At 33.0% G+C, this 25,494-nt stretch overlaps 7 protein-coding genes across 11 annotated transcripts; 6 read left to right on the top strand and 1 right to left on the bottom strand.

Moving 5' to 3' along the window:
• Window positions 1–726: 726 nt before the first annotated feature.
• On the top strand, window positions 727–2,388 carry LOC148236235 (uncharacterized). The gene is made up of 2 exons (XM_088185042.1): window positions 727–952; window positions 1,922–2,388. Exons 1-2 carry the CDS (start codon window positions 805–807, stop codon window positions 2,338–2,340), a joined length of 567 nt encoding a protein of 188 aa, XP_088041168.1. The 5' UTR covers window positions 727–804; the 3' UTR covers window positions 2,341–2,388.
• A 1,098-nt stretch (window positions 2,389–3,486) lies between these two features.
• On the top strand, window positions 3,487–6,139 carry Dus2 (Dihydrouridine synthase 2). The gene is made up of 6 exons (XM_088185029.1): window positions 3,487–3,949; window positions 4,021–4,159; window positions 4,233–4,565; window positions 4,641–4,928; window positions 5,328–5,481; window positions 5,538–6,139. The coding sequence occupies exons 1-6, from the start codon at window positions 3,781–3,783 to the stop codon at window positions 5,817–5,819; spliced, it is 1,365 nt and encodes a 454-aa protein (XP_088041155.1). The 5' UTR covers window positions 3,487–3,780; the 3' UTR covers window positions 5,820–6,139.
• Window positions 6,140–7,079: 940 nt separating this feature from the next.
• LOC148236237 (polyubiquitin-C) lies at window positions 7,080–10,827 on the top strand. 2 transcript variants are annotated; one of them, XM_088185013.1, is made up of 3 exons: window positions 7,080–7,150; window positions 7,751–9,629; window positions 10,542–10,827. In XM_088185013.1, the coding sequence occupies exons 2-3, from the start codon at window positions 7,758–7,760 to the stop codon at window positions 10,725–10,727; spliced, it is 2,058 nt and encodes a 685-aa protein (XP_088041139.1). In that variant the 5' UTR covers window positions 7,080–7,150; window positions 7,751–7,757; the 3' UTR covers window positions 10,728–10,827. The 2 variants fall into 2 exon arrangements, with proteins under 2 accessions (XP_088041139.1, XP_088041138.1); XM_088185012.1 differs by having other exon boundaries at window positions 7,751–10,827.
• Window positions 10,828–13,782: 2,955 nt separating this feature from the next.
• Window positions 13,783–18,117, top strand: LOC148236238 (uncharacterized). The gene is made up of 4 exons (XM_088185047.1): window positions 13,783–13,899; window positions 17,079–17,167; window positions 17,417–17,520; window positions 17,584–18,117. The coding sequence occupies exons 2-4, from the start codon at window positions 17,086–17,088 to the stop codon at window positions 17,752–17,754; spliced, it is 357 nt and encodes a 118-aa protein (XP_088041173.1). The 5' UTR covers window positions 13,783–13,899; window positions 17,079–17,085; the 3' UTR covers window positions 17,755–18,117.
• LOC148236239 (uncharacterized) lies at window positions 17,819–18,117 on the top strand. Its single transcript, XM_088185048.1, has one exon. It carries the CDS (start codon window positions 17,819–17,821, stop codon window positions 18,113–18,115), a length of 297 nt encoding a protein of 98 aa, XP_088041174.1. The 3' UTR covers window positions 18,116–18,117.
• On the top strand, window positions 18,106–20,020 carry LOC148236240 (uncharacterized). Its single transcript, XM_088185045.1, has 3 exons — window positions 18,106–18,241; window positions 18,321–18,524; window positions 18,972–20,020. Exons 1-3 carry the CDS (start codon window positions 18,145–18,147, stop codon window positions 19,205–19,207), a joined length of 537 nt encoding a protein of 178 aa, XP_088041171.1. The 5' UTR covers window positions 18,106–18,144; the 3' UTR covers window positions 19,208–20,020.
• LOC148236241 (transient receptor potential cation channel subfamily A member 1) lies at window positions 19,561–24,233 on the bottom strand. 4 transcript variants are annotated; one of them, XM_088185024.1, is made up of 8 exons: window positions 24,131–24,233; window positions 23,726–24,018; window positions 23,506–23,666; window positions 22,976–23,157; window positions 22,768–22,918; window positions 22,450–22,704; window positions 22,195–22,381; window positions 19,561–20,649 (listed from the first exon to the last, which is right to left on the bottom strand). In XM_088185024.1, exons 2-8 carry the CDS (start codon window positions 23,911–23,913, stop codon window positions 20,346–20,348), a joined length of 1,428 nt encoding a protein of 475 aa, XP_088041150.1. In that variant the 5' UTR covers window positions 23,914–24,018; window positions 24,131–24,233; the 3' UTR covers window positions 19,561–20,345. The 4 variants fall into 4 exon arrangements, with proteins under 4 accessions (XP_088041150.1, XP_088041151.1, XP_088041148.1 ...); XM_088185025.1 differs by having other exon boundaries at window positions 23,726–24,041; XM_088185022.1 differs by having other exon boundaries at window positions 22,450–22,918.
• Between the last annotated feature and the right edge of the window lie 1,261 nt (window positions 24,234–25,494).

Consider the following 25,494-nt stretch of genomic DNA (forward strand, 5'->3'; position numbering starts at 1 on the left):
GATAATAAATTAATAGGTATGATTAATATACAATACCCACTAGAAACACACGTCAATAAAATTGATCTTATATTAATAATTCTAATTAAGATTACCTCAATTAATAATTAACGCAGTAATTAATTTCAGATTTATAATAATTTTACGTGTTAGAACTTAACAGGGTCTTTGACAATATTTTTGGCAAGTTTGATTTACTTTTTTAGATTAATTTAAAAATAACTTTTACATTTTTCGCCTTAATTGATTTTAATTTATTTTAGTTTTAATTTATTAATTTATTTGTAGTTATAAAGTGTTAAAAGAAGTAAAAATATTTTTTGCCGCCCCTAAAATCGTTATCTCACAAACACGATAAACAGGGACGAAATTTCAGACATTTCAGGGGAGGGGTAAAAGTTGACTAGTCAGTGGTCATTTTATAATATTCGATTTCATGAAAAAATTTAAGCCCAAAATATTAAATTTATATGTACCAGTTCTTATTACTATTTAAACGCGTACATTTTAATTTAATGACCCTTATTCAGCAGATTTTATTTGCTGTAGAATTAAATTAAAACAAATTATTAATATTATACTACCAGTGAAATCTGACACATCTGTGTATTCTATGTTGTTTTCTTTCACAGAGGTGAACTATGAAAAATGATTTTTATGTTCTTAAAATAAATTGAAAATTTGCATTTAAAAGTTATTTTATATTTTGAGCTCTGGCAACCCTGTGCTAAGCGAAAAAAGGAACTGTCAAAAGAAGACGTTACATATAAGGAAAGGAATGAAGAGAGAGGGGAAACAGTAGAGATGTCTTCGGGGGCGGCGCATCTGTTGCTAAGTGCGACTTCGACCGTGACTTTAGCTAGCGCCCCCGACGGCCCCGGCAGCGGAATTCTGCGATATGGCACCTTCGTCAACATCCTCTTGTACGGTATTGTGGGCTTCCTGCGCCACGGTAACTCCCAAAACAAATTTATTACTGTCTCCCCAAATTTATACCCCGCCCGGTGAGTCGACCGTCTCAACATTTAATATACCTTCCGTATACTGACTTCAGTCAATGTTCAACTGATTAATTAATTATTGTTACATATAACTAGCACAAGTCGCACTATCTTTAAACTAAGGTGACAAGACGTCACCTTATTTAAACACTACTGTTGCATGTATTGCACTTTCATATTTATAGAATATGAACCTTTGGCATGATTTATAAACGTTTTATGCACGCTCCTAATTACTTCCCCGCGTGTTTTCTCAATTTATTTTCCACAAAAGATGATTTCAATTTTAAATTGGTTTTAGGATACTGAGTTAGATACAGGGTTCGAAATGGAACAAAACAATTATCAACAGCCTAAATTTCTCATTTTTTTCGAGATAATAGTAATAGTAATCTGGTTCTCTATTTAGGTAAAAAAATATCAGGTAATTATACTCTTGTCGAATATAATTTAGAAACTTTTTATATGATATTTTTTTTAGCATACGTATATGCATAATGTAACTAAGTAATTTTCACTTGAAACAAAAATTGGCCAATTTATACTAATGGAACATATTGTGTACTCTGCACATTTTATTTTCCATTTCGAACCCTTATCAAATATATCATCGGCTTACACATTACATAAAATATATTTTTCTATGACCACTATATATTTAATTAAGCCGGAGATATGTTTATTACATTTGATTATCTAAATTCGATTTTTCTGTTCAAGTACTTTATACTAAAAATATTTTCAACACCATTTTACAAAATTTTAATCATTTACTAAAGCTGAAATTGCGATTTTTAATCAATTAAAAAAGATCCTTCTACGCTTTGTAAAATGGTTTTAATAATATATTTAGATTATCAATTTAATGTGTGTATACTTATAAAATACATATACATGTGTGTATCGTTTATTATTTTCAGCAATTCCAGACTTGCGTAATAACTTACCAATCATTAGGTTACTCGCCATCGTCAAATTGATAGCTAGAAATTTAGCCTTACCGTGCGTCGTGACTTATCTGTATTTATTAACGGGATATTCGGCGGAAGTTGCATACGCACATGCGTTCTCTGGTGTTGTGCCTGTGGCGTTGTTTCTGTTGAAACTTTGTCCCCCACCATTGACTGATGTCGTATTGGCAGGAAACATATTGTCTCTCATGTGGGTCTCGTACTCCGTTGGCAACATGTGGGGATTAGGTCTCGGAATGTGCCATTTTATCAATCATTTTTTTCTCGATCAAATTAGAGATAATATAAACGCTCCTGTAGATTGTCTGTATGTTATTGGAATGTCTTTTTTTAACATGTTCGCATTAAAAGCCGTTAAATACAATTGATATATAATTTTTTGTACTTTTTTATTCAATAAAATGCTTTTGTAAAAATATACACTTTTCATTTTATATGTAAAATAAACTAATGATTAACCTACCTTAAAACCGCAATGCTATGTGAGTTTAAAATCACATCAAATATAAGATAAGAATGATGGAATTGTATTAAACTTATTTGCTTTACAACGCTTCAAAATGTTTACTCACAGCATCAGAGCTGTGGGGTCCAAGTTTGAAGACTGCATTAGACATGTCAAGGCAGAGGAAATTTACCGACTAAATGTAAGCTCTAAATTAAGATTTCCAATGCTTAAATCAGTAATGAATGATCATTTTTAAGACATGTTTTATTTAAGAAAAACACGTTTATGTCAGTCTCACGTATATGTATATCAAATTAGTTCGGTTGAATCCAAAATTATCAAGCATGTGATCTAAAGAATTTTTAATTTTAAGAGCGAAGCCAAGATATCGAGATTGCAGTGGCAAACTTTCAAAAGTTTTAAAACCCACCTTTGGCAAAAACAAAATAGAAAATAAATGTTTTATTTTTTCTGTATAGATTACTGAAGTACATGGTCATGCGATTTTTAGTTTTAAAGAGAATTGAGTAATTGTTATAACAGTTGTAATTAGGCAAAATATACAAATAATGTTTATTAGTTTGACGATGGGAGGTGATGGATGGCAATTAGACACAGATTGAGCCACTGCAGTAGTATTTTTATTGAATATTATTACAGTTACATGTTAAAATTTAAGTGTGTGAGCCGATGGTACGCGAGGCCCGCACTGACCGTACGAGCCCGACGAAGTTGCCAAGAGAGGAGAGCCCGTCACGTCAGTGCTACCAGAGTGCCGCCAAGTTTTGGCCATAATAAACCTAAATGAAAATATATGTAAATATTAGGGGCGGGCGGTGAAATATTTCCCTCTCGATCACTCGCGTGTTAAGTGACGAGAGTGAATGAGAGATAAGGGCATGTGGACCGCATGCGCACTCTCGTCACTAAACATGCGAGCGATCGAGAGGGAAAGTATCTCACCGCCCGCGCCTGATAAACAGGCCATCTACACTTTATTTTATAATTATAATTAAAAATTGATTAATCATTGTTTATTGGATTGTGGTGAATTGTCGATGTGTCCAAATGACACGTGGTGAAGTGTCTTGTGGTGAAATGTCTGGGAACCTATTTTAATTATTTTTCTTGACAAGATATTTTTTATACGGGCAACACAGAATCAACGTGTTGAAGTTTGACATTAACGCTTGACTCTAGGTTATACTTTTCTTAATAAATTGAAATAAGGGTTGTTATAAATTAGTGCCTTAATAGTTAATTTAATATATCAATTTACAACGAATTAATTATTTAATAAACATTACAATGAAAAAATAACAATATATTTACCAAGTTAGAATAATATATAAAAGAGAAGATGGAAAAGTTAAACGAAGCAAAGATACCTCCAGAACTTATATTAGCTCCTATGGTACGAGTCGGTACTCTTCCTATGCGATTATTAGCATTAAAATATGGAGCACAGTTGGTTTACTCCGAAGAATTGATTGACATGAAATTGTTAAGATCTGTGCGTCGAGTCAACGGTAGATATAAATTAAAATAAGTACATATATAAATATTTAGTTTGTTGGATAATATCGATTAAATATTTTAGAAATCTTAAACACAATCGACTACATAGATCAAACGGATGGAACGATAGTTTTTCGTACTTGTGAAACGGAAAAGAATAAAGTCGTACTCCAACTGGGGACGAGTAATGCCGATAGAGCTTTAAAAGCAGGACAATTAGTGTAAATATTTAATTTGTTTTTACAATTATAGGATGTAAACATACAGATTTTATATTATTACATATATTTTCAGTGAGAATGATGTTGCAGCAATAGATATAAACATGGGATGTCCAAAAGAATTTTCTATTAAAGGTGGAATGGGTGTGGCGCTTTTAGAAGATGCTGAAAAATCTAGATTGATATTAAAAACACTAGTAGAAAATTTAAAAATACCTGTTTCTTGCAAAATAAGAATAAGTCCGACGAAAGAAGAATCATTAAAGGTTGTTGAGAATCTAGTTTCGTCTGGAATTTACGCAATCGCTATCCATGGAAGGACGAAAGTGGAAAGGCCGCAACATTTTGTTCACTCCGATGTAATAAAATATATTGCATCTAATATTAAAATACCAGTGATAGCCAAGTAATTGTTTATAAACAGTAAATTTAATTTATTAGTTGAAGTTTTTTTTTTATTAATCGTCGCTTATTCTTACAGCGGTGGTTCTAAAGAAATAGAAAAATATAGCGATATTAAGAAATTTAAAGAAGCTACTGGGTGTTTGAGCGTTATGTTGGCTAGAGCTGCCGAGTGGAATTGTTCTATATTCCGCAAAGAAGGCCTATTACCACTCGACGATGTGATTGAAGAATATTTGAAATTAGCCGTCGATTACGATAATTCACCGTCAAATACAAAGTATTGCGTGCAAAACATGTTACGTGAACTGCAGGATACGCCGAGAGGAAAAAAATTTTTAGAATGTCAGACGATGAAACAAATTTGGTAATTTATTATTATTTAAACTTTTTATTTTAGTGTCTATTAAGTTTTCAAAATCCGGTCACCTTTCTTTCTTCAGCTAACGAACGAGCCACTCATGAACTGTCTTTAGTTTCAGCCTCACTTTAATTTGATCATTTTTATTTCTAAATTTTTTGATTGTTGCGAATATTGTGTCGAATGCTTAGTCTACTGATGAAAATGTATATCGCACTCTTATTAATGTCAATAATTCGGTAACAAATGATTCACATACCCCTTAAATATCAACTCCAAAGACATTGTAAAGTAAAAATCTAGACAGCGGCGATAAATCACTTTTCCGTCTTTTTCAGACAAAACATGATTGCAGTAGTGATATAGGCGTTAAATATTGTTGTTTTATTAAGTGTTTTGTTTCAGTTCCATTTGGAATTTAGGCAGTTATTGTCAATCGAAAGAAGCTGAATATCAATCAAAAGGGATTCAAGGACGTTGGGAAGTGTCTCCAGATTTGTTCGGTCCTCCGTGTAAAAAAATGAAATCTCAACAATTAGAAGACATCACTAAAATGAAGGTAAAACATAAAATTTATTTTTTCAAACGTTTTTTTTAAATTGATTATCGTTTTAGATTCGATTCATAAGGGTAAACTATCCGACCGATACCGTTCTTCCGAAAACAATTTTACACACATGGGCGACAAAAAAAGGATTCAAGCTGCCGAAATATCACACTGAACAACAAGAAAAGCTATTCAGAACTATCGTGAATTTCGACGGCAAAAACTACGCTTCAACATTTTGGGAAAAAAACAAAAAATTTGCTGAACAAGGTGGCGCTTTAGTATGCTTGTGTTCACTGAGCATAGTAGGAGAAAATGACTTGGTTGAAAATGGAAGTTTGATCAGATGAAAATCTGATGAGATATCATACTATTACCTCAATATTAATAAATTTCTCTCGCCATAATATTTGGTAATCGAAAGCTGTTATTGCAGAGCAATATTAGTAAGTTTATTACAAATATAATTACTATAAAAAGATTACATATACATAGTTGTAAATGTGATTATCTGTAATATTACAGAATTTTACATAAAACTGTTAGTACAAATTATTCGCTTTTTATGCATTGTTAACTAAATAATAATAAATTGACAAACTACTACATATTATAAAACATTGTGCAATAATTTTTATTAAAATATAAATAAAAGGATTATTTATTAAAATATAAGTTTTATTTACAATAAAAGTTTACAAGTTTTAAGATAACGAATAAACATTATTCAATCTTGGAAGACCTTTTCTTTCATTTCGGTCACTCTAGAGTTGAGATCTTTCTCTAAATTGTTCAAAGTTTCATTCAGATTAGGCACCTGATTAGAAAAGTCTTCCAACTGTGCGTGATAATGCAGAAACGTATTATAGTCATGTTTATCCAAATTTAAATTATAGTTGTCGTTCGAAGAGAAAATGTTTTCTAAATCTTCTTGAATTTGCTGTTTTGTTGGAGGGTTTGGAACGACATATTTCTTCGTATATTGCTCCATGTCTCAGAATCGATAATACGTCAACTTGACGCACTAGTGTTGCCATATAAAATATAATGACGTTTAATATTGTAATGCTTAAAATATTCCAAACAACACACACACTTTATATATCTTCATTAAAAGCAAATACCGTAATACGTTAAATTCAATTCCAGATGTAAGTATAACCTTTCATCAGTTATAAGTTATTTAGAAACATACGCATCTCAATACAAGCTAAAGTGTAAATGCAAGTTTTTTTATGTTTTCCTTCATGTCTAAAATAACTCTAAATCATTACATTTATTTTTGAGTTTTTTTTAATATTTTCACAAGGCGGCGCTTGTGTGAAAAGTTAATGATGCCGAGGGCAACATAATCATGGCAGATTATATTGTAACATAAATGTATCTCCCAATTATAGCGCCTATTAAGCGAGCTCTACTTGTATGCCTTTTTCAACAAATTTATTATTTATTCACTGTAGCTTAATGTAAAAAGTTCAATTTAAGAAATTATACATATAAAATATATTTATTATTTTTCAAGAGATATGACAAAAATAAATAACCAATTCATGAAAAAGTGCAGCATCATTCGTTTTTTTTAAATCTGGCAGCACTGAGTCTGCGCGCGCATCTGCTTTGTGGGTAGGACGGGTGCGGTCGTGTTGTGCCAGCTCCGCTTCAATTCGTAACTACAGCGAAGGTGACCCTTTATTTCTCATTCTGATATAATATATGCTCGTTTTTGCTTTGATATTTGCTATACGTCGATTTGGTACTGGGAAATATTCTTTCGAAATCTAGAATGACGTAGCCTTTGTCAGCCGCCATCTTGTTTTCGCTTCGTTTTTCGTGGCATCAAATGAATCTCAATCGTTCGCTAATTTGTTCATATTATATGCTTAATAAATACGCAAACATCTCAAATTAGCTTTAAACCTGATTTAATTCATTTTTGATATTTTATAAAAATACCAAAACGAAAACTATTTACATGTAATATATTTTATGTTTGTGTGTAGTATTATATATGAATAAATAATTTTGTATTATTATTATATTACCATGTATAACTACGATAACATTTTGGGATTTCACTTCCTTTAAACCCTTGCATTTTTCACCCTTATCGCTTTAGAGCTAGTAGTAGAGGCGTAAATCCAAACTCGCCATCTCTTTCTCAGTTATGAATAATAATGAAATGGATTGCTCTCGAACTGACTGTTAACGCAAATCGAGTGTAAATTTAACAGATAATATGTGTATTCTTTTTTTTTTTATATGTTATATGTTTTTATTTCAGATTAATAATGCAGATTTTCGTGAAAACCCTCACCGGTAAGACCATCACCCTAGAAGTCGAGCCTTCTGACTCCATTGAGAATGTTAAGGCCAAGATCCAGGACAAGGAAGGTATTCCTCCAGACCAGCAGCGATTGATCTTTGCTGGAAAACAATTGGAGGATGGACGTACATTGTCGGATTATAACATCCAAAAGGAGTCGACACTCCATCTCGTACTCCGTCTTAGAGGTGGAATGCAAATTTTCGTCAAAACTCTCACCGGTAAGACCATCACCCTCGAAGTTGAACCTTCTGATACCATTGAGAATGTGAAGGCTAAGATCCAGGATAAAGAAGGGATTCCCCCAGACCAGCAGCGTCTGATCTTCGCTGGTAAACAATTGGAGGATGGACGCACATTGTCTGATTATAACATTCAGAAGGAGTCTACACTCCATCTCGTACTGCGCCTCAGAGGAGGAATGCAGATCTTCGTGAAAACTCTCACCGGTAAGACCATCACTCTCGAAGTTGAGCCTTCTGATACGATCGAAAATGTTAAGGCAAAGATCCAGGACAAGGAAGGTATTCCTCCAGATCAACAGCGTTTGATCTTCGCTGGCAAGCAATTGGAAGACGGACGCACATTATCCGACTACAATATCCAGAAGGAATCCACTCTTCATCTTGTACTCCGTCTCAGGGGAGGAATGCAAATCTTCGTGAAAACCCTCACCGGTAAGACCATCACGCTTGAAGTTGAACCTTCTGACTCCATTGAGAACGTAAAAGCTAAGATCCAAGATAAGGAAGGCATTCCACCAGATCAACAACGTTTAATCTTCGCTGGCAAGCAATTGGAAGATGGACGCACATTATCCGACTACAATATCCAGAAGGAATCCACACTTCATCTTGTACTCCGTCTCAGGGGAGGAATGCAAATCTTCGTGAAAACCCTCACCGGTAAGACCATCACCCTCGAAGTTGAACCTTCTGACTCGATCGAGAATGTTAAGGCCAAGATCCAAGATAAGGAAGGTATTCCTCCAGATCAGCAGCGTTTGATCTTTGCTGGTAAACAACTCGAAGATGGGCGCACTTTGTCAGATTATAACATCCAGAAGGAATCTACACTCCATCTCGTTCTGCGTCTCAGAGGAGGAATGCAAATCTTTGTTAAAACTCTCACCGGTAAGACCATCACGCTTGAAGTTGAACCTTCTGACTCAATTGAGAATGTAAAAGCTAAGATCCAGGACAAGGAAGGTATTCCTCCAGATCAACAGCGTTTGATCTTTGCTGGCAAGCAATTGGAAGATGGACGCACATTATCCGACTACAATATCCAGAAGGAATCCACACTTCATCTCGTACTCCGTCTCAGGGGAGGAATGCAAATCTTCGTGAAAACCCTCACCGGTAAGACCATCACCCTTGAGGTGGAGCCTTCTGATAGCATTGAAAATGTTAAGGCTAAGATCCAGGACAAGGAAGGTATTCCTCCAGATCAGCAGCGTTTGATCTTCGCTGGAAAACAGCTCGAAGATGGGCGTACACTGTCGGATTATAACATCCAGAAGGAGTCGACACTCCATCTTGTTCTGCGTCTCAGAGGAGGGATGCAAATCTTTGTAAAAACCCTCACTGGTAAGACAATAACCCTTGAAGTTGAGCCTTCTGACTCGATTGAGAATGTTAAGGCTAAGATCCAAGACAAGGAAGGTATTCCTCCTGATCAACAACGTTTGATCTTTGCTGGTAAACAGCTCGAAGATGGACGCACTTTGTCAGACTATAACATCCAGAAGGAATCTACATTGCATCTCGTTCTACGTCTCAGGGGAGGAATGCAAATCTTCGTAAAAACCCTCACCGGTAAGACCATCACACTTGAGGTTGAACCTTCTGACTCGATTGAGAATGTTAAGGCCAAGATCCAGGATAAAGAAGGTATTCCTCCAGATCAACAGCGTTTGATCTTTGCTGGCAAGCAATTGGAAGATGGACGCACATTATCGGACTACAATATCCAGAAGGAATCCACACTTCATCTTGTACTCCGTCTCAGGGGAGGAATGCAAATCTTCGTGAAAACCCTCACCGGTAAGACCATCACCCTTGAGGTTGAGCCTTCTGATAGCATTGAAAATGTTAAGGCTAAGATCCAGGACAAGGAAGGTATTCCTCCAGATCAGCAACGTTTGATCTTTGCTGGTAAACAGCTCGAAGATGGACGCACTTTGTCAGACTATAACATCCAGAAGGAATCTACACTGCATCTCGTTCTACGTCTCAGAGGAGGAATGCAAATCTTCGTCAAAACCCTCACCGGTAAGACCATCACCCTCGAGGTTGAGCCTTCTGATACGATTGAGAATGTGAAGGCTAAGATCCAGGACAAGGAAGGAATTCCTCCTGACCAACAGCGTTTGATCTTCGCTGGAAAACAATTAGAAGACGGACGCACATTATCGGACTACAATATCCAAAAGGAATCCACTCTTCATCTTGTACTCCGTCTCAGGGGAGGAATGCAAATCTTTGTTAAAACCCTCACCGGTAAGACTATCACGCTTGAGGTTGAACCTTCTGACTCGATTGAGAATGTAAAAGCTAAGATCCAAGATAAGGAAGGCATTCCTCCAGATCAACAGCGTTTAATCTTCGCTGGAAAGCAATTGGAAGATGGACGTACATTATCTGACTACAATATTCAAAAGGAATCCACTCTCCATCTTGTACTCCGTCTCAGAGGAGGAATGCAGATATTCGTGAAAACCCTTACTGGTAAGACCATCACCCTCGAGGTTGAGCCTTCTGACAGCATTGAAAATGTTAAGGCTAAGATCCAGGACAAGGAAGGTATTCCTCCAGATCAGCAAAGATTAATCTTTGCTGGAAAACAGCTTGAAGATGGGCGCACATTGTCAGATTATAACATCCAAAAGGAGTCTACTTTGCATTTAGTTCTCCGTTTGAGGGGTGGGGAGTAATCTACATTATTTAAAAAATAAGATGTATCTGCTTATTAATAAATTTCTGTATTCATTGGCATTCCCTTTTTACAAATAAACTTGTTGTTTTGAGCTTAAATAATTTGTTTTCTTTATCCTCCTACATCCTTACATAGAACTAAAAGAATTATAATTTAAAATGGTTTATATTGAAGACTTGACATAATAGTAAAATCTTATTTTCTTGGTAAATAGTGTTTTTGGTAGATGTATTATCACTTTATATTTCATTTACAACGTATGAATAATTATTTTAATAAGATTTTTTTCTATAGATCGGTATACCAAAATTTTACAACATTATAGCACTGAATTTATTTTGTTACTTCTAGATATTGTGAGAATCCAGATTAATGACTGACTTTCGATAAAAACATATTATACTGTAGTTATTTTTTAATGATAGTGTGGCGACAGGTAACAATAAGTTGTTACAATTCCCGTACGATCCTCAAAATATATAAATAGACGGACAGAAACTCCAAGACACAGTTCGCCCGATTACATTGCATCGACTCGACTACTGTCTCCGCTGACGCCCTCGCCGCCGACCCGCCGCTGCTACTACCATGGCCTTCTTCGCCGACCACGCTATCCACCGGACTTCTCTCGAGGACATCTAATCAGCCGCCTAGAACGCACGAGCTCCAGCACCAACGACTCGTCCCCCAAAATAGTAAAAAAAACTTTACATCAACAATCTGTTAAACAAAACAATTTTGAATTGAATTTTTATCACTTTAAAAATAAATAAAAGTTCGACCAATTTATCTATAAAATTCTTCTCTTGCATTTGGCACCTCTTTTCCTACTAATTTTTCTATTTCAGGGGAAAAGTTTGCAGTTATTACTTTTGTGAATATCGTTAATGCTGGATCTGATAGATTTATTTCCTTTTATAAGTGAAAAAACATTCGCACCGTAAGTACTTCCAAACATCGAAATAATTTTATATGCTAATTTTCGAGTATTTTTAGATATGGCTGGTAGATATTTGTACCAATTAGACAGGCCAGTTTTATAAAATCGAAGAAAATAAATTAAACTTACTTTCCCAAAACTCTAAATATCCAAATCCAGCTTTAAACTCAGTTCTTAGGTTTGAAATTTTTTCTTCATATTTTTGATATGATGAAATTTTGCCTAAATTTATTTTGTTTATGTTGCATGTCGGAAATGCGTTAATTCTTTACATTTTCACTGATTTTTCCAAAGAAGTAGCTTACATTGGAATGATTTTACTTGATAATACATATTTGTAATGAGCTAGCTTCTTTGTAGTTTTAAATTTAGGTCACTTAAATGCTTTGATATATTAACCATATTATACCTCAGTATAATATGGTATATCGGCAAAATTGCTTACTCGTTCACCTAAGAAGGCAGAGAATGGTCGCTGATTTAAGCCTCAAGATGTTATGAAATTTATTACATTTTTTACGTATATTAAAGTGACCAGGTTTTGAAAATATTGAACGAGGATACTGAAACAATTTTATCTCGGATTTATTTGCTCATTTGCTGCGAGACTTAAAAAAAGACTAAACATTTTTGTTCGGGGAGGATAAAACGAGCACAAAATTTTTGAGAACAATTATCACCTTACAATTATCAATACATTTTTCACGTGTATAACTTTAATGCATAATATTTCTTCATGTCACATGTTTCACTTTTACTTTTCGTAAAAAGAAAACGTTTTTTTTTTTATAAAAGTTTATTTCAAAATTATATACATTTATGTATAATGGCATATAGACACATAATGCACGATACTGGTTTATAACCATTTTCATTGTTTATAATTTGTTAAGTTATACATTAATACTAAATTTAAGGGAAAATACATAACACCTTTTACAAATTTAAAAAAGAAAAAAAAATATATAAAAATATACAATATATAAAATAGAACACATATAATACATTATTAAATAAACCTAACCCTGTATAAGAAACCGTTTGCTTTTCCATTTATCAAAGAAGTTCTATCTGTGGCTACAGTAGTTAGTTTTGACAGTGGTAGATTGAAATATAATAGAAGCTCATAAACACATTTAAATATTATCGAAATTAGCTCAAATAATTCCTCATATATGTAGAAATTCTTATCTCAACCACGAAAAATCACAGCTAATTGCGCTGTGCCCCGAATGTCGGTACTCTCGTCACAAGTAATAGAGAAAGCTTCGAAACTAGATGATCTTGCAATGATCTGCTAACTTATAGTGGTAGCCAAATCAGTCATTCTTTCTGTTACTGTATTTCGAAACAGAGATATTGTTTGAAAAGCCATCACACTTCCAGGTTTTGGCTGCAAAACAATTTTGGCTGCTTTAATAAGACAATCCTTGATGAAATCTCCTTCGGTATATAGTTTCGAGGGATTGGCTATCAACTCTGATAAAGAATAATTTGTATGCATGGCCGCTTCGTTTTCTTTTGATTCTTTAGTAAAGATTAACTTTAGCTTTTTCAGTCCCAACACGAGTTTTTACTGTGAGCCGCATGCGGCCCGCAGGCCGCGAGTTTGACAGGCCTGCTCTATTCCAATGCTCACATTAGATTGTGGCGTCTTATATAACAAAATATTAAATTAAATCATTTTGAGCTGCATTAATATTTGAATATTAATTTGTTGAAGAATTGGTAATAACTAATGAAATTAATTTTTCACGTCCACTCTCATTTATGATTTATCAAATTTCGTATGTAATGTATTCTTTAGAACTTTCCAGTTTCTATTGATTTGTAAATCAAAGTGAAATAATTATATAAAAACTCATCGTTTCTAAAAATTTCATAGTAAAAAAAAACAAATATATTAATATAATTTTTGCACATATTATATTATTATTGCTCTACTATACCTTGAATAATAGTGTAACGTCGCGAGGTAATAATTGTGTACCTGAAAGAGCACCACCCAACAATATCAGTTATTAATTTAATATTTTTGCCATTACCTGTTTTTATTTATTTTTGTTAATGGTCATTAAAGTTGCTGTTATGTTTGAGTCCGTGACGTCAGAGCGAATAGTGTCAGAGGGCGGCTCCCTGTTCTGACGTCCCACGCTCATTAGTTTTGTTTATTGGATGATCACATCAAAAGCTATCTTCGTTTGTCGTCGTCGTCGATAAGATTTTACTTGTAAGTTTCGTTTCCGCGAACAAATTAATCAGAACGTAATATGAATTTTACGTAATATTAAATGCAATAAAATTATACCACGCTTCGACTGATCGATTTGTTTGTCGAACGTTTTCGACCTTGGGCGTAGTGAATCAAATTATTTTTGTTATGCTAACCGACTGCTTGCGTTATTGCGCTTCTCGCTTGTCGCTTTTTATACTGCACACTTGTTAGCTATATATAAAAAGTTTAATTAATTAAAAGTTTAATTATAATTTCACACGAATTGCTATTTAAATATTAACACTTGTCTTAATTGATTTTGAAACAGCGTACCATGCTTTATATTATATATATTTAAATATATAAATTCACTTAATAATCCAGAATAATCTAAAATATACGCTTTATGGTAATTTATGTTTAGTGTCGCCAGTGCATTTAATCGCTTTTGAGCCAATGTCGATTGTAGAAAGTTTTTGATCCTTTTCAGAACACTTTCAGCCACACTCATAGACTTTATTAAAAAAATGCGAACCATGATTACTATATTAAGTAATATGTTTAGGAATCCATTACACTACTTTATAAATTTAAAAAAATATATCTGACACTCATTTATTATGGAAAATTAAGAAAGTAAAACAAATATCGAGATATTGCTATATTTTCGTATTTTTCGTTCTGAAAAAGTGTTCTTACAATGCTAATTATTTTATATAAAATTAAATGTAATTAACATTCCTATCAACCATCTATACAACACTTTCCAATCAAATTATCAGGCACTATATGAATTTATCGATGATTTTTAGCAAAATTTAAGAAAAAAATTGTACTGTGAATTTCACAAAGAAAAAAGTTTCCATGTTTCTTTATTAGATGTTGAAGCCCGATCTATTACAAAAAAATAAGCTGCTGTTTATCAATATCAGTTGGAAAATACAGAAATTCAATTTTTACCCATTATCATGATTATCTTGACTTAATTGCGTATAATGTTATTTATATAAATTTCAAATGGTATTAAAAATGACATTGGCTCACTTTGATCGGTCTTCAGTGTGTATGTATTGTCAGTTTCTCAAGTGAGAAACCAACAAAAGTCACACATCATCGATTCGTACCAAAATCCTTGATAGCGACATTCCATGGCCTTCATTTGCTGGTGAAAATGTTCAACATGCTCATGTTTTTAATAATTATTAGGATTAAAATGAAAACTGAACTTTACATCTATGTGCTCCTATAAAAATATTTATTTATTGAAATAACACCTAAAGACAAAAGTAATGCGTCACAAAGTAAACAATAAAATTTTAAAAAATCAAAACATTAAATTTAAAAAAATAAATCCGACTGAACATTTCAATGTTGAATTTTATTTTTCGTAAAAAAATATTTTTGTTGCATTATTTTATTATAAAAATGAAAATGGAAAATATTTATTTAATTATTTTTTTTATTTAGCACATTCAAGGGGCATGAAATTTATTTTTTTGTATTTTGAAATAATATGATGTACAAAAGGTCCCAAAAGGTGATGTGAAAATAAATCTAAAATAGCTTCAAAAACTAGCAATAAATTATTGTACATTGCAATGTGCACTGACTCTGAGGAGATTAAGAAGCTGTATAGCTACTGTCATAACAAGTGCGGTTATTATCGCCGAAACCGACATAAAAAGTTGCCTTGAACCAGTGGCGTAGCTATGGGGGGGGGGGCGGAGGGAGCGGGCCGCCCAGGGCGGCACTTGCTTGGGGGCGGCATATTCGCGATGGAATCGTCTAGTGTGGTTCTTAACCCTGAATAAACTAAAATTTATATCTACGAATAGCAAGAGCTTAACAGTAATTACGCCCCTGCCTTAAACACGTGGCTCGAGGATATTCCGAAACCCAAAGCTAGAATTTGAGAATAAAGGATTGTCCGCAGCGCTCTTTAGTACTTTCAAGAAACGCTTGGCAGTGTATAACTATATGAAAACCCAGCGAATCATAACCCAAAGCTCCTAATAAAAAGGCGCTGAGGTAGAAAAAAGAATAATTACCAAACTTCCTCGTAAGATTTTTTTTCTGGATTTTTTCAATCATTAGAGAATACTTTGCATACCAGTGATTTTAAATTAAAGATCCTGTTTCATGCGAGTCACTTTTGGATGCTTTCAAGACACAATTAGCTTGAGTTTCTAATGGTCATTTTTATGATGTTAATAAACAATAAAAAGTGCGTCCTGTGTCGTTCTTCTCCACACAGGTACTTGTTTTAACCATTTAAGTGCCACACAAATTTTTTCATATTATGTAAGAATTACCAACGATTTCTTAACTAAAAAGAGGGATATAAAAAAAATCAACAATTTTTTTAAATGAAAAGCAATCATAATATTTTTATACACTATAATAAAAACATAACAGTTGTTAAATGTATGTACATGGTATGTTAAAAAACTTTAAATTAATTAATTAGTATATTAAAAAATATTCAATAATAAAAAAAACAAAGTTGAATAATAAATTTTACATTTTTCCCTTTATGTATTACAGTTTTTCCTATTATTTATGTTTTTATAAGTACTATTCATTGGTGAACTATTAAAAAACATATTTATTTCTTTATAACAAAGTGTATAAAATTATAAAAATATTGATGTGGCTTTATAAAATAAAATTGTGATTTTTAGAACAAATCTTTATACATCTACAGGCTCCACAGTAAATGGTAAATAAAAATAATTCAAATCAGTAGCTTTTATGTAATAGTGCTTGCTCTTAATCGGCTTACATATTGGGTGATAATTATTTTTTCTACAAAACTGAGGTGAAAATAATATGCATGAAAAAAAAAATAATCATAACAGCAATAACCCTTTGGTTGCTAAAATCTGATAAATCAGATTTTACTACTCTTGCAAGAATTGTCGAATTAAAGAAGGAATCGAATACATTTTTAATAAACTATTGCGTATTTGTTTCGAACAAATATATTGTTTTTTTATTATGTAATTTCTACATTGGTATTTAGATAACTCAGCAATCAAAGGATCAATTCTTTAAAAAATGTAGGGTTTTTGGTACAACAGTAGCTTACAATTGATTAAATTTATCTTTTACTTTCAGGCTATAATTAAAAAATGAATAAATTATTCATTGTAATGCTTTTGGTTTACGATAATATTTTAAATTAATCTTTACAGGTAATCAATGCCGTACATTTTGATAAGAGGAAATTTAGCATCATACGGACATAGAAATCCTTGGCGAGTACTCGTGTCTGGATTGCAAGGTTTGTAACAATTACTTTATTTTTGTTGCAAGGTTTGTCACAATTTATTTCTTTATTTGATCAAAAAAATGCTGTTTTATTAGATCACAAATTGTAGATTTGCTGATCATTTTGGCTGACTGTCATATTGCTTTTATTGCAAAAAATCGCTTTTTTGGAAATGTAGTGATGACCACAAATATTATGGATTACATTATAAAATTTATTTTAAGTAGATCTTATTGCTATATTATATTTTATATTTTTCAGCGGCCGATATCGAGCAATTGAACAAGTTTGATTGTGGTGGTTTTTGCGATACATCTACGATAGTTTATCTTCAACATCCGTGTGTTGTATTAACTGCACTCGAGGTATTAATAGTCGTGTTATAACATAATTGATTATATATTATCGATTTATAATTATTTATTCAGGTACTCGGTTATAAAGTTGTCGCATCGAGTTCTACTGCTGTTAAACAAGATTACAATGAGTACATGTGGACTATGAGAAGAGAGTTCGAAGAGCCTGAACCTGTTGCTATTTCGCTTATGGAGCGAGAAAACTTAGCGAGACTCGCAAAGGAATCGATGAATTTGATTTAATTTGGTTGAGAAATTCGATTCGAAAAGCAATTAATTGTGTGTTGTTTTAATTAATCGAAATACAATGGAACAGACTAAAGTCAAGATCGTTATGCCCCCGGATAGTACTTACATATACGCAGTCGTCCGAGGAAGTTTGCACGCAAAGGATTGTTCCGTGTTTGGACTGACCGTCGATGAAAACACTGCTCTATTAGAGCGCTATCAAGGCAACTGCGATCAGAGAATGCTCTTGTCGAACGGCATACATATAGAAGCCCACGTGGTCAAGATCATAAACGGCTTGGCCGAACTCGGCTATCGAGTGGTCGCGTCTTGCGGAGAGAACGAAACTTCGTGGACTCTGCAGAGAGAGATCTAAAATTATTTTTATTCTTCGATGTTATAAATATGGATTGTCATAAGGATCACGTGTGTGAATGTTCTTCTGCATCTTGTACGCAAACAATCGATGAAATGGAATTCGAACGAGGAATTTGGTATGCTGGTTAGTATCAAAAAATTTACGAAAATGCTTTCATTAGGAATTTCGACTTCTTTGATATCAAATTCACTTTTATTGACAGCTCAAGGCGGAGATATGGACAGAGTGAAGAAATTGGTTGTACATGGAGTCGACAAACTTGATCAAGCTGGTTATACCGCGTTACATTATGCTGCTCGTTCGGGACACGTAGAAGTTTGCAAACTGTTGCTCTCTTCGGGAGCTTCAGTCAATAAACAGACTCGTTCAGGATTAGCCACTCCTTTACACCGTGCTGCCACTTCAGGTGATTAATCATTTATTATATTCTATACCATAGATTTTTATGGATGTACAATAGTTTGAGATTTTTTATGTATAGTTAAAACAACTTTACATTACGTATTTAATCAGATTCTGACAAATTATTTTTAATTTTAAATCATAACTTTGATTGGTTTATTGATCTTCGCCTTTTAGAATAAAAAAATTAGAAGAATAATTTTCCTACTCATTTAATTATATATCTATATAGTAATTAGATAATTAAGTAATAGTGTCGATATTGCTAAAATTTTGATAAATACACGATTTTGAATGTGTTAGTGCATCTCCTACCTGGGCTGATTGAATTAAAAATGATTTGCTATAAAAATCTTCTGTAACTCGATACTTAAATTCTGAAACAACTTTTTTTTTTATATTTACAAGTCATACTGAACCCATCGCAATAAATAATTATATTTCATTTCAGGCAAATTTGAAATAGTCAAATTATTAATTGAAAACGGCGCCGATTTAAAGTTACAAGACTCTGATGGCCAAACTCCACTTCATCGAGCCGCTGCGGGAAGACATTTCAAAATAGTTAAGCTTATCTTATCATCCGACGGGACGTCTTTATCTGTTAGAGATAACCGAGGACGTTTACCTAGAGATTTGGCTATGGTTTCCTCGTCCGACGATATCTTTTTACAACTGTTTAATTAGTTTATAAGAGGCACTCCCCTGAACAATGTTTAAAAATTATTTTTATAACTTTTCTAACTATGACCAACTATTTTATGAAGTTAAATTTTTGCTCATCCTTTTAACATTATCTAGGTTAAGTTGTTTGAAAACGTCGAATATGTTTGATCTTATGAATTTGTAATCGTTTATATATTTAATTAATTGCTTACAATCATTGATGTATTTTTAGATCCTTCACATACGAAATTTAACCAAATGTGTGCGAGTGAAGTGAATCGAGTTTCTTACGTAGGTTTTTCGCAATCATAGGATGTGTTATTTTAATTATAAACAAGGAACACTTGTTATTTTTCTAAAAAATAAATCAAACATTAGGATAACGTCTATATTTTGTGCATATATTTATGAAAGTATTATAATAATATATCACCACATTTATTTTAAACATATAATATACAAGAAGTTCATTAATGCTATTTAATTTATTTATATTTTGCTATAATGTGAACAAATATATAAAATCGCAGCTTTTAATTTCGTTTTGCTAAGATGATGTGATTTTGTTAGCTTTGTTACATTTCTACGTTACCTCTGCCATTATCTATGGCGATTGATTAAAAGATATATTTTTATTTAACAATAATACATAAATCTGTGACTAGATGATAATCTATTGTTTTATTTATATTTGTGCAATTTAAATGCCTGCATGCTATATTATGTAGAATATTATAATATATTAAAATGAATATATTTTTTTTGCAACATTGATTATAATCGTATTGTAAAGTAGTTAATATTTCACAAGATTAAAAAATATGTATGAATAAATTGTTTGGTTTCATTTTACGAACTGTGATATACAATAAGCTCATATTAATTAAATAAGATATATATGCAAATTTGCATTGAAAATGTAATAAATATATGGATTACAGTCTTATCTTTAGTTAATAGATTCATGTTTTAGTTCTCGGAACTATTTTTTTTAATAACATTGAAAAGAATTATAAAAAGTCTACTCATTGGTACCAACCGTACAATTAGAAACGTCCTATTTCTATGTTTTATTTTAAAAAATAGGATCATTCTCGTGGTATATTATAATAGAAAGTCTGAACACATCTCACAAATTTAACTATGAATATGTAGCAGTTCATTCTTCATTTTCGAACATCAAAAATTTTTTCAAAAGATTCGGCAACGGTAGCTCTTGGATAGACTTGTAGAGGCTTCTCGAAGGCAGCTTGTTTCTCAAGACCAGTCGCGCCAGATGAGTCAGTGGTCTCGGACCTTTCATCCAATTCTTGGGGGGGTGTGCTCCGGCCAACACCAGCATGTGAGCCACGGAATTACTCTGCTGGGCGATCGCAAGTGACAAGTTGTCAATCACGCAGTGATGCAGCGAGCAAAGGTTCACATCAGCTCCATGTTTTATAAGTAGTTTCGCAATGCTGTCCCTGATAAGAAAAAAATAATATTTAAATCTGTATATTGGCTCTTAAGTTCTATAACTAAGATCTGGATAACTTTTTTTCACAGGCAAATCCAAACAGATCCAAAACAATTGAGTAGACATGTGTGAATTTCGTTAAAATTTATTTTAATGAAATTCTCCAGAAAAAGACCGCCAATCGTAAATTAAGATTTAATGGTCCCCGCATCACAGATCTGAGCTCTTTAAACAATTTAACGCATATCTTGCATAGTTATTTTTTAGGACCCCACCAGTGTATTATATTAAATTTCATACCCTCAAAACTTTGCTCAGCTGTACCTTAGGACCCTAATAAAATCTAGTCCAAGCCGGATATATGTACAAAAATTTGAATTATTTATAGATATATAAAACCAAACATTTCCAAAGTAATCCTATTTAAAAACACAAAAATATTTTTATGTATTGTACGATCAATGCATTTTTAGCTTTCGCCTGCATTTTCGTTTTGTATCATTTCCAGATCCTTTACTTCCAGAGGCGGATGAATCCATTTAAATCTATAACAACCTTTCTTATATGTTGATCAAAGTTATCTTGTTTCTCCCACTAGGTTGATTTTATTTATTTTGCTGTATTCTACGGCGGTAATAAGGTATATTTAAAAATCTTTGAGTATTATTTTTGTACTATTTAGAAAAGGATTTTACCATTTTCATCAGCACATAACAAAATCGAAATTGTCGGTACTTGGAGTTCTGGGAGAAGCACCCTCATACCATTCTTCTTGAAAGTACTTCAGGAATATGGGTTCTTGCTTCCACTTCTTTACGAAAAGCTTGTAAGCTATTGAAAATGTGTTTTCTATAGCTTAGCATTTATCGCAAAATACAATTTACACGCAAGCTGATTACTTTAATTCATTGAAAAAAATCAACTTTAATTATTAATATTATTATTGTTTGAAATAAACGCTCTCATCCAATTTCGTTAAACATTATACATTATTTTAAAACTATTCCAGAAATTTTATAAGCGGTTACCCATCCAAGTACTGCTTAACTTCGGTCATTCGCTGCACTAACGAAACGCTAATGCGCAGTTTATATATTTTAATGCTCACTACAAATAAAATGTTGTTCAATCTATGCATTTAATTAATGCTCGTTTCTTATTATTGTAATGCATAAACAATTAATTTAATGGAATAAAGTATTTATTTAAATGCTAAATCTCTTAAAAAAATAATAGCACCCAATTTTTTTACCTGAGTTTTGAGCCTCTGGAATTTCAGATATCGATTTTAATCAATATGATATAAGTAACATCTGTGACTAGAGGGCTAAATAAATACGTTACGGTAAATACACAGTTTAACGTGTTTTTGTTCTATGAAGTTGAAATGCATAATTTGTACACTTGGCATTCAATGTGTTAATCTAAAAATAGTCACTCCACCGCAGCTCCAATCTTACTATTTTCCTGCCTGGAGCAAATTCTCTTTAGGTCTATGCAAAATTAAAACTCATTCTAAAAAACCTGTTTTTAAGGCATAATTCGGGTTTACCTTTCTAAAATTATAGCTCTGAATAATGGGGTATCTCCTTCCGTGAAACACATGGCGTTTAAATTTACTTTATGCTCTTGTAAGCACTTAAACAACTCTTGAAACGAGGAAAAGTCATCAGAGCTTCCTACGGCAACGTGCAAGGCAGTCGATCCTGTTAAACTATTCGGATAGTCCACCGATGCTCCTAATTAAACAAATGTATAACATTAAACATTTCCTTTCATTTGTATATACCAAAAAAACTTTAATTACCATGGTCGAGTAGTATACGTGCTATGTCAGTATAGCCACCAGTAGCTGCTACTAAGAGCGGAGTATCTCCTTCTTCATTCCTTAAATTAATACTAGAACCATGTTCTGCCAATAATTTTACAATTTCTACCTGCCTATGCATTACGGCATAATGCAAAAGATATTGGTGCGGAGGAATCCTTGCGCCCGCTTTCAGCAACGCCGCTACAATTTCGATAATCTCTTGCCATATTGCTTCGCACAATGGAGTTGTCCCTGATTTTATACGATTTAATATAAGCATCGTCAAATAATCTGTAATAATAAATAAATATATACCTCGAACATTTTCTACGTTAATATTAGACCCTAATTCTAATAATTTGAGCGCAGCTTCTGTTTGTCTTTCTTCTATCGCTAAATGGAGAGGAGTTCTCTCATCTCCGTCTCTCACTTCTAACAATGCTCCCGCAGAAACCAGTAAATCAATCTAAAATACACATATTATTAATAAGTATGCTTTTATGTGTAAATGAAATCATCGTACAATTTGAGGATGTCCATAAGCTGCTGCGATATGTAAAGCAGTGTTGTGGTCCGCATTTGACGTATATCTATTAGGATTTGCCGTAGCTTCGAGCAACACCTTCACGGCGCTTTCTTGCCCGAATTTAACGGCCAAATGAAGAGGAGTCATTCCTTCGGTATCGCTTGCGTCTATTTTACAATCTAAAATACGAAAATAATCACATATTCCTTTTATATATTTATTGTAAATCTTCCGTTGCAACATTACATGCATTAGACCAATAAGTTACAATGAGCAAAAACATTAAAAAACTACCAAGTTGTACCACACCAGACTTAAATTAATAGATATCATTATGCATGACCTAGTTCGATTTTATTTTAATTATTCATCAGTGAAATCAGGAAAACGTAATCTATAGTGATTGATCGTAAGTAAAATTACTAATTCCGATCTCCAGATACAATATAAATTGAAAAACAGTCCATATGGATATTAGTCGCCGACTTATACTACTAGTCTAAATATATGTATTTATTATTATTAACCTGTTTGCAATAATAGACGCAAAACTCCTGCGTGACCCTGTTCAGCCGCATAATGAGCAGCTCCTCTCTGTTTAATATCTACATGATTGATGATTCCCTTCAAAGCGTTGTTTGAACTTTCCACGACTCCATCTGTTTGCTCTAACATTTGAGCATAATACCTGTGAGCATTCAATGCATATTTTAAGACATTCAAAATAACTAATACTTTTAAACATACGTATACAATGATGTCCATGTATCGTCTTCAACAGAAGACTCTTCCACTACTTCTTCGTCCCATTCTAAACCATCATTGGCATTAGTTGATGATAATTCAGTAGTGACATCCACAGGAGAGTTGTCTTCGTGTATGAACACGTAGTATCCTTGATTTTGGTTTGTATAATTGATTGGAAAAGGTTGCATGTATGCCGATTTTTCAAAGCAAACAATTCATAATTAGACTATATCAAATGCCATTTTAATCATAATCTTCGCTGCTTTAGCTCTGTACACTCTTCAAATTATGAACTGGAAAAAGCAATTGACATATCCTATTGTGTTGTAAATAAATTAATATATAAGATGCCGCTTGTTCAGATTAGGGTAAATAATACAAAGAAGCGAATTAAAATATAATCACAATTATAATTTGCAGCTTATATATCAACCGCATCGACGCTTTAAATGATAAAAGACAAAGCTCGCTAAAGTCGCCATGGTGTCACCATGACAGTTCTGATCTTAAGCTCAAGCATTTCGACCATAAATATTTTTGTAATATAACTACTTATAATTAATTTATGTTTTACAATTTTAAACAACAAACTACTTGTTTGGGTACTTTTTGTACCAAACCAATAATTTCAAGAATAAAAACACAGAAGGAGAAGATTAAAGAGAGAGTGAATAATTAAAAAAAAAAGTGCAATAATTTAAAAACCTGTTAGTAAGGTAAAAGAGCAATGAGATGATATGAAGCACTGCGTATACGAAGGGCGAACTCAATAAATGCTGATTTTTAGAAAATCGCATTTTAGAATTTTTTGCTCTGGGATGTCTCAATATTTGTAATAAATGTTATCTATAACCAGGGCCGTTTTATTTGAGATTTTCACTCAAAATTCGTCTTGGAAAATTTTGTCTGAGTAGGCTAAAAAAGACCGATTGTCACGAGAGCTAAAAAAGTCTTCAAGGGAATTTTACTTCAAAAACTGTCTCGAAATTTTTGTTTGAGGAGGTCTAACTGCTGCGGGAGATTAAAAAAATATCTTTTCGGAAATTTTCGCTCAAGAAGAACAAATAATAAAGTAAAGATAAAGGAGTGCAACATTTTTGAAGAGGACACTCCTCATCAAAGGAGAGCATCTGGTCACCTTACCTTATATATATTATCAAACGGCACCCCCATTCGGTGTAATTGGCGCCCCTTTTGGAGCTAGTGCCCCAGGCGACTTTCCATACAGCCCGCCCCTCGGGCCTGCCATGTCTATAACATTCCAATGTGAGCAAAGACCAAAACTGTCAAGGAAAAAAGTGAGGAAAAACGGTAATAAAAAAAAACTTCTTTTTGCATTTAACTTTAAAAATATTATATAACTTTATTTTAAACTGAAAAATATTTCATTTATTTTTCGTAATCCATTTTGTCGTCTTTTACTTTCTCAGAGTCACCCTCGTTTAGCGTGTAGCCAGTTCCAGGTTGATTTTCCAGAATGGTTGTGAATTATGTTGACTATGGTATTGGAACGTTCAGCAGTAGATCTCAAATATCCTTCAATTTTGCAAATGGGGACAGGCACAGAGAACTTATAAAACTTCGATGGGTCAAAAGTTGGCTTTTCCTTTTTAAAGTTTCACTGCAGTTTTTAGAGTTGAAGGGAGATAGGGTGTTGAGTTCGCTCTTCGTATCCGAAGTTCTATAGCTCTTAGAAAATAGGAGAGCTAATATCAGCCCAATTTTATAATATTTAAATAGAAAGGATAAACTCAACAAAAAATATCTAC

This window comes from Plectrocnemia conspersa, unplaced genomic scaffold (assembly GCF_051122295.1).
Source record: "Plectrocnemia conspersa isolate PC_06_02 unplaced genomic scaffold, ASM5112229v1 ptg000004l, whole genome shotgun sequence".
Taxonomy (NCBI): Eukaryota; Metazoa; Arthropoda; class Insecta; order Trichoptera; family Polycentropodidae; genus Plectrocnemia; species Plectrocnemia conspersa.